Here is a 9487-nt window from a genome sequence, read left to right on the forward strand (position 1 = left end):
ATTAATGGGATGGAAATTTGTTGTTATCGTTACCATGGCAGTTTTGGATCATTACGGTCGCCATAGGGGTATGCATACTTTACCTTTGACGACCCGAATACAACGGGCAACGTCTTAGGCCGGAGGTTGCCTTGGGATTAACTCTCCCATGTGTATTCCTCCAAACTTTTATATTACTCTGGCGACCCGAATTGAACGGGTAACGACATGAGTTGAGAATTGGAAGGTCAAATGTGATATATTAACTATTAGAGCCTTTGCATGGTAGGGTGAGCTCATTACTTGTATGTAACATGTACATCATATTGTATGAAGTTTTTGATGTGTATTTTTTTGTGTACTTTGGTGCTTGCAATGATGTTGTCATTTGACAACTAGCAGGTTGATTCCAGGCGGGGCTAGTGTGTGAGGATTCAAAAGTTAGAACCTGTAATCGTGTTGACATCACACACGTATTTATGTCATTTTATCGTTTGAATTTTATTATTTATATTAGCAAGTATATTCTAGTTTGGACTTTATCTCATTTTGTTGAAGCTGCTAGGCCCTCAATATAACCTGAAAAATTCCGCTGATTTACTTTTATTGTTTTCTTTAGATTACTTGTTTCTTTATCTATAGAACATCGTCAATTTTAGGAACGGTTTAACTTAAATGTCTGACGTGTAATCCGAAATTCATATTTATATATGAATGTCCGGTTCAGTTTAACCCGGACTTTTACAATTATAGTTGCATAAACCAAATAAGTTTAAAAGTAAAGCTTATTGTTTTCATTTTCCTTATCTTTTATGTTTTCATTCCCTTTCCATTCCACTTCATATATAAAACACCCCCTAAGTGTTATCATTCTTTCATGTGTTTGGACATTCAATCTTAGTTTCAACAAGCTCTTAGATTTAGCTATCTTTACCCAATAAGATCTCTCTCTCCCTTGAACGTGGTAGGTATGCTTTCTTTTCACTCTACTTTAATGCTTTTCTTAGAGATTGTTGAGCATCAACAAGTCTCACAAAAGTTCGGATGAATCAGTGCTCGATCAAAATTAGAATGCATGTTAGAAGTAAAAACCAATATTTTAGTTTAAATGTAGCGTACAATAACCTTCCATGTCCGAGCAAGATTAAGCACACCTATACAAAGCTCAATGATACACGCTCAATTCACCGCTGCATTATTCGGCAAAAGTTTTCTTTGCTCGATCAAATTAATACTCGTCAAAAACATATGGTGTTGGTCCAAGCACATGTTGCGATAGCATACTGCATGCTTTTGAACAACATATGTCTAATATTATCGGATAGTGTGAAAAAGTAAATATTCTATTTTCAATGTATTGAAGGGAGTATAATTTAAAAGTGATAAATAATGTAAAAAAGTGAATTGAACACTTAAAATAAATAGAGAAAGTATTTATTAAAACAATGAAATTAAATTACACATGATTTTCCTGGAATTGATAATCTTTTTCAGTTATCTTAATGTAATTTTCACCTTTTAACTAAAAACATTTCCTTTGAAATGAAATGATTTTTTAAGCCTACATGAATTTTTAAGAAAGCTTACCAAAAATCACTTTAAAATAGAGGTAAATTAAACCTGTCACATTTCAAAAAAAAAAAAACTTGTACTGTCATGATATTTTGAATGTTCTTATAGTGTCAGGATGATTGAAAGTTTGGAACCTTTAAAAACCTTTCCCATTCATAAATATTGGTCCATTTGTGATTATGTACGTTACAAATCAATTGCGAGAAAAACAAACTTAGCTTATATGATATCTCATATTCTCATTATCTCATGACATTGGGTCCATGGGATATATGCAATATTACTCTACTACAATTAGTACAATTAGTGCACTAATTTTCCAAATCTACTAATATAAGTCATTACAGCTGATAAAAAAATTGAGACTACATTCTAAAGAAAATCATATTGAGACTTATCTAACTGTACAAGTGAGCTAATTCCTCACAATCTGGCTCACTAATTCAGCGTCATGAGACTTCACATCCTTAATCACTATGTTGATTACAAAGAAACTCTGTCAAACCCACATGATCCTCATTGTTGCCAGACAAATTGCTGATTTTGGCTACTAGGAAGATTTGAAAACCGATGTGAAAACCCAGGAGGTCCTGCAGGGTAACTAGTAGCTGTTGATCGACTAGCCATATTACCCGTAGCATACTGGCCAGGTCGCACGTGAGGATATGGTGCTGTTGAAGTACCACTAGCTTGAGCCGGGACAGCAAGGGGTGGGTTAAATGCAGCAGTCAAATTTCCACTTGGAGGATACCTGTTTGGCAATCCTGCGTCAACAAGAGGATTGCCATACACATTGCTAGGTCCAGAGGGCCGTAGTTGTTGCAACTGGTTCACGGAGTGGTTGCGATCTTGGAAGACATGCCCACTCTGTTGGATAGGTGGAAGACGGGCATGAGGTGGTGGGTGAGCCAAGTTCAGTTTTCTTGCAGTTTCCTCGATCAAACGCTGCTCTTGTCTCTTCCTCTTTGTTTGGAATTCGTGTGATGCCTCATATTTGGGCAAGCTACACCATGAAAAGTACACTCAACATAGTATTACTATGCCAGGCTTCAAAACTGCGTGCCCAGCTATTCAATTTGCAGCAAATCAGAACATGTATTAGCCTCAAGAGAAAGCAAAGCAAGATACCTCTTTGGATCACAAGGTAGCGGTTCCATACAGAAATATTCAGCAGCAAGTGCATCGTTTGCAGAAATCCTCTGTTGATGAAAAATTTAGTGGCTAAATTGACTGATCTTTTAACAATATTCTAACCCTCTGTATATTACCAGGGACAAGACGGCACGCTTTTTCGTAACCCCACCCTGAGCCTAAAGACGGTTGAAAAGATCAGTATATACCTTTGCAGGATCAAGAATTAACATTTTGTCTAGCAAATCAAGAGCGTGTGCATCAAAACTGCAAAAAGGCATTATGTAATAAATTCAGCACTTTGCACCAAGATAGAGTAATGAGGTTATGAAGGAACTGAGTGATGATATTATGTATAGACTACATACTGTCTGAAAACCTCTCGTAAACGCCTACGCATGGGCCTCACAGGCTTGAAATTATTATACCAGCGGATCTTGGAAACACCAGGCCAGTTTCCTTCGTCAGGACTTCCACAAAGCTCAAAGATTTTATGCAATTGCTCTGGCTATATTATTTGTAAAAACACAAGAAATTCATGATAAACGTGAGATCAATAAAGGTAAGGATGAAAATCCTGAACTATCAGAGAACTACTGAAAAAACCATCATTTTCATCATAGTTTATGTTATAACAGCACGGCCTTGCATCATAATTGGTCCTAAAATGCATTTTATTCGTACCAAAAAGGAAACCCAGAATACATGCAATATATTCAAAAGTGCACCATTTGCGACAATTATCATGTTTATTTGAGTTTTTTATAGGGAAGTGTAAATTCTTGGAATACATGAATCCTGTTTTAGTATTTAGTCACAGAACACAACCAAATGCGGATTTACTTTAATATTTACCAAATAATAGATTCACTTATCCAATAAAAGCTCAGCAAAATGAAAATTAACAAAGTGATAAAATCGGTCTCTGAATGTTAAATAACGTACTTTGATCAAGTAATATACAAGAACCATGACAAGGCAAGTATTTACTGACCTCACTTTTCCCAAACATAATGGGTTTCCCATGCAAAAGCTCCGCAAAAATGCAACCAGCAGACCATATGTCAACTGCGGGCCCATAACTTGTGGCTCCTAGCAATAACTCAGGAGGTCTGTTCAAACCAAATCAACTAGAATCAGCTAAATAGTATAGAGCACAAATTGGGGAAGTGCAGTCTGAATACATGAAAGCATATCATCAACAGCTTGTAGCTTGCTAATTGGCCCATGAATCATTTTGTTTGAGTAAAACATTGAAATCCAAATGATATGGGTTGTATTACTTCAATTCAAAGTTCAAATCGCAAACATTACCTGTATGGCAAAGTGACTACACGATTAGTAAGTTCTTCTTTATGAGGATTAAATAGGGAGCATGAAAGCCCAAAATCTGCGAGCTTTAAGCTTCCATTATTATTTAGCAGAACATTAGCCCCTGTATGAGAAAAAATGAGTCATTTCTAAGTGTTGGAGAAGGGGATCATTTGACTCAAACAACACAATACGTATACCTTTGATATCCCGATGAAGTACATTATTGGCATGACAGTAATGGAGCCCAGTTAGCAGTTGCTTCATATAGCACTGTGGACAATTTCAGCAAGAACATGAACACTTAAGAAATGCATAACTTCAATAAAAATTGAATTTTATATACCTTAATCTGCGGTACAGTAAATCTCAGGCCAGGACGATCTGAGAGGCCTGTTAAGTCATGGTCCATGTACTCAAACACCAAGTATACACCACCATTGTACTTATTACCTGGTAATGTGGAAGATAAAATTGATAGCTATGTCATATTACCCATGTAAAATGCAACCATACAGAAAACCGATGATCAGATATTTTACCCAAACTATCTCTAGTTGCAGCCAGTTCCTTACTGCTATCTGGACCTAGAGGGAAAACCCATTAATTTCAAAAGCACGAGTTAAAAGCTGTCAACCATAAGATCAAAAAGTTAATACAGAATTAATAACAAGCCAAAGATGAATCACCTTGAGATACCACAACCTCTTTTAATTTTACTATGTTCTCATGCTTCAACTTAGCCAAAGTTTTAATTTCCCTGATAGCACTGATAGGAAACTACAACAATATTGACAAGAAATTAGAAATGAGTACACTTATATATGCTCATAGTTCGTCTTCTTGAAGCAAGCATCGTTTAGCTACATCATCTTCTTCAAGCGTTTTGTATTTGATATGAACTCAGTTAGCAACTTGTATAACTAGACAAAAATATTACCCCCTCTTTCTCATTCTCTATCCTTATTCTTTTCAAAGCAACAGTTTCCCCGGTCGAGACTTCTTTGGCCATGTATACCTGTCTGCAAATAAAACCAAAAATGAAGCAGGAAACTAGATGCCATTGTTAGCAAGTTTTCAACATTTACACACTGTTACACTACAACGTCAGTCGAGGCTTCTTATTGAGCCATGTAAACTCCAATCAAACTAAACGCCAACCAGCAACTAGATGGACATTTGCAAAGTATCCTTACTCACATTTCTCAAAGTGGGGATGTACAATAAGGCCCTCACATTTCTCAAAGCATCTTTTCCTGAATACTTTTCCTTGAAAAGTTTTCCACTTTGAAAGTGAATCTAACTAGCAATAGAAAAATGCCCAGTCTATTCTTATTATTGTCTTCAAAAGATGGACATTTACAGTTTTGCAAGTCAAATAGATCAGTTACATTGCAGTTTGTTCAGCTTTCAATATAGGAGAAGCTTATGGGCACCCAAAACCTCGAAAAGTAAGAGTTTTGTAGTATTCATGAGTTGGCAACTGATTGCAATGGACATTCAAAACACCACCTAATTAAGAAAAAGTAGAGGCGGCGGGAGCCAATTAATAGCGTTGGGATAATTGGGCATATACATCAGTTGTGTTTAATCTCAAAGGAGTATATTTTCAAAATAAAACCTCATGTTTTGCAACATGTCATTATCCAAATGCCAAGAGGAAGGTTTAGGAAAATTGGATGTACACAACCTTAACCATGTACGAAGAAAGAGATTGTGACCAATTAGCTTTGATTACAAACATAATATGCAACTTCACATAAATAACTTGCGCAAATGAATAGGTAAAGCCAATTTACTACTCCCTCCCATGGGAAAAGTGATGAGTGAGAAAAAATAAGGGAAAAAGTGATAATTTAATGGAAATTATGTGAAACTTTAACTCCCATGAGCATGTCACTAAATAAGAAAATGATATATTTGCTGTGAATATGCCAAAAGAACAAATGAGACATTTAATTAGAATTAGAGGGAGCATCATTGTGTAATCCAAAATAAAAAATAAAAAAAAATGGCTCCATTGAGAATGGGTAATCTCCTTAACTAGTATTCTTGAGAAAAATGCAATTATTTCCTCTAATATTAAGCAAGGATTCATCACCTAGTTTTATATTATAAGAATTTAATACTGTTTAGAGCAATAAAGCATAGACTACAATTTCACCACATAAACAATGCTACATGTGTTAGCATTCTAAAGGATAAGATTAGAAATTGAATATTGGTGTGTAAATAAAAAAATTTCACATATTGATCTGATGTTTCCATACAGATCAGTGACCTCCCCTTTCCTGATAAGGAAATCAAAATTCTCCGATGTAAAATACACATTCTGATAGAATTTAGAAAATGGGTCAACCCAAATTAGAAGGAGAAGAAGTTACCCACATACAAACTCAAATGAGGTTCACTACAAAAATCCATTGGTAGTTGTAGGAGTTACTCATTGAGTTTATAAAGCAATGTATACTCTTCTCTTTCTCCAATATGGGACAACTCACATGTGGATAACAAATTGGCACTCTAAGACTTTTGTGATTTGTAAAGTATATATTTCTAAGTTATGATTGCTTGTTCCTTCTAATACTGACATGTCCAACGTCACTCATAAACATAGTAATAAGTATTCCCAGAAAAGGAATCATACATTACTTGAAAACATATGCCTCGCGAAAAGAAAATAAGAGGCTAGGATTCAGATTTCAGCCTTTGAAGGTTCTCTTGACTCTTTTGTTATCAGTGATATATTTCGCTTGCAACTTGCAAGCCAAAAAGTATCAGATGTTCCTCAGTGCCATTTTAGAATTCAGAATAAAGAAAAAAATGTACTAACATTACATGACAGACTGGAAGTGACCAAGCATGTGTTAGTTCATGAAATTACCTTAAATCACCATAAGTTCATACTAAACCTAATTGTGTTATTTCATATGCTAATCATGCCTCTAGAACAACACTCTTAAACAGAACGTTGTATTACATGCACAAGTTGAGATTCACCTGCCAAGTGCCCACTATTGCGCCACAACAAGCTTCAATGTATGAGGTCACACACCTCATATGGGAAGTCAACTACGGAAAGCAAGTTTGACACACTAAGTCACAAAATATTGTCACTCAAGTCATACTCACATGCCCGTAGCACCTAAAAAGGTAGTTATTTCACAACTTCTCAATAAAAGGTAGACTCTTAAATCTCAATCCCTTCAACTCCGTCATCTTAAATATATTCTGAATTCCCTTAGTAAATCGAAAAATTCACATCCACATTCTTTTCCCAGCTCTTTTTATTCAGCTTCTATCATTAATACCCTCACAATCAACATCCATATCTAGTGTTTTGTCCTTCACCCAAAAGACTAAGAACCAACCAAAAACATAAAAAAGGAAAGACCACCAGAAAACACCACCCTCTCCGAAAGTCCCAATGTCATTTGCAATACCAAATTATTTGTCTCTAGTGGCATTGAGGCGATGTAATGTTATCATCCCTAAATGGGTCTCTAGATAAGTGTCTCAATGGTATAGGGTTGCCATATTAGAGTCCTTTCATCTAATACCTCAGGGGGGTTTACCAATATTTTCTTCTCTGAACACTAACCCTTTTCTTTATCTTCATTGTTCATTAATAAATTATTTTTATCATTTAAAAAGTTCAAGTATTTATAAATTCACAAGAACATGGAACACACAATATGACTATAACTTGAAAGATCTGCATGTAAAGAAAACACTTTTCACAAATAATCATCGAACTCAGATATACAAAAGGGCTAAAAAAACAATTCAAGAACTTCCCAAATACCCAAATCAATTTCAATTTCGTAAAAGAAGATAAAATGAACGGGGGTATTCCATAAAAATAAGCATATAAAAATGAAAAGAAAAATTACCCATAAGTTCCTTCGCCAATTTGCTCCAAATTTTGGTAGCAATCGACAGTACGAGATACACCAAGAGATGGGGGAAGTTGGTCGAGATTCAGCTGTCCCAATTCAGCAACTGTCATCCTCTTTGATTTGCTCTCCTCCTTTCTCGATTGCAATTGCAATACAAGTGAAGTATATTTTTGAGTTTTTGACAAGTCATTGACTAGTGTTTTTGCTAGGCGTGCCACAAAATTTTCTTGAAAATTTCGTGCGGTAATTATAATATTGAATTTTTCACGTGGTAATTAAAATTATTTTAAAATTTATGTGCTGATTTTGAGGTTTATTCAATTAAATATTGGCAATCTTTTTCTATTAAAGCACATTTAGGAAATATTAATTCTCTTGTCTACTGCTAGGTTGTACTTTTAAGTTGACTAAAGCTCTTTTTATAATTAGTTTTTTTCCTTTTTTTCCAAAATACAAATCCTATTTTTTTCTATTTTTTTTGGATAACTTTTTTTTCTCCAAAATCCAAACTCTAGTTTTTCCAACTCTTCTACTATCAAATTGGAATTCCTTCTTTAAACTCTTCTTGAAAGTAAGCAAAAGAATCGAAATTGACCCAAAATGAATTTGACCCAGAAAAATTCGAAACTCAACAATTAAAATTCAACAATTGAAATTGATTCAGCATCAAATCGAAATTCGACCAACAATAATTCATTGACGAAAAAATTCTAGCAGAAAAACGAAATTGGCTCAGAAAGATTCGAAATTCATCCACCAACAATTGAAATTATTGTAAATTAAAGTTACTCGCCTTTATTGCTTGCTAAACCAAAAAACATTCTTGCAAAACCTTGGAAATTTGGGGTTGAAGTTGGTCAATGCCTTTAGTTGAATGCTCGAAATTTGTTGTCAAACGTTGAGAAATTGGGGAATTAGGGTTACGGAATTAGAGGAAATGTGATATTTTGGATGATTTCGATGTATTGAATCTTACAAACATGGCATCCTAACTATTGACGATTTTCAAATGTTTTTTTAGTAAAAACGGCCACGGAGGTTTAATTAGGTAGACCTCGGGGTCACCGCGTGTATTTAAAAAAACCTTTGATTAGTACGTGGCAAACCCAATACCTCAGGATTACTATGTGAAATTTCCCAAATTTTTGTTTGTATCATCCAACAACATTCCATGTTATTACTTCTACATTTTAATTATCGTTATTTTAATTTTTTTCTTAAGAAAATGCCTAAAATAATCTTATTTTATATTAAATTTTTTAGATAATTTCATCTTCTAATTAATTATTACTCCAACAACAGTTTTGTTGTCTACTCTTCTTGTTTAACAAATGAATGTGAGACAAGGAGAGCATTGCTATGTTGTAGTGATAGCCACGGTCCGGGCTAGGTCGGTTTCGGTTCAGGTTCTGATTTTTAAAAACTGGAACCTAATTCGGAACATAGGGTTTTGATTTCAGTTCTAGGTGATTACAGATGATTCCTTGGGGTTTAGGAGGAGATTCCTAGAGGTTTAATTTTTGAGTTAGGTGGGTCGGACCATCGATTTAATTCCTTTTCTAGCTTTAAATATAAATATAAAAATCATATAAAGT

General features: G+C 34.7%; 1 protein-coding gene across 1 annotated transcript; it reads right to left on the reverse strand.

Annotated features, from left to right (window-relative positions):
• Positions 1–1649: 1649 nt before the first annotated feature.
• LOC130808649 (cyclin-dependent kinase C-1-like) lies at positions 1650–8086 on the reverse strand. Its single transcript, XM_057674103.1, has 12 exons — positions 7887–8086; positions 4934–5015; positions 4683–4773; positions 4536–4580; positions 4340–4446; positions 4194–4266; positions 3997–4117; positions 3677–3794; positions 3051–3190; positions 2892–2949; positions 2680–2750; positions 1650–2554 (listed from the first exon to the last, which is right to left on the reverse strand). Exons 1-12 carry the CDS (start codon positions 8000–8002, stop codon positions 2068–2070), a joined length of 1509 nt encoding a protein of 502 aa, XP_057530086.1. The 5' UTR covers positions 8003–8086; the 3' UTR covers positions 1650–2067.
• Positions 8087–9487: the final 1401 nt, after the last annotated feature.

Source organism: Amaranthus tricolor, chromosome 3 (assembly GCF_026212465.1).
Source record: "Amaranthus tricolor cultivar Red isolate AtriRed21 chromosome 3, ASM2621246v1, whole genome shotgun sequence".
Lineage (NCBI taxonomy): Eukaryota > Viridiplantae > Streptophyta > Magnoliopsida > Caryophyllales > Amaranthaceae > Amaranthus > Amaranthus tricolor.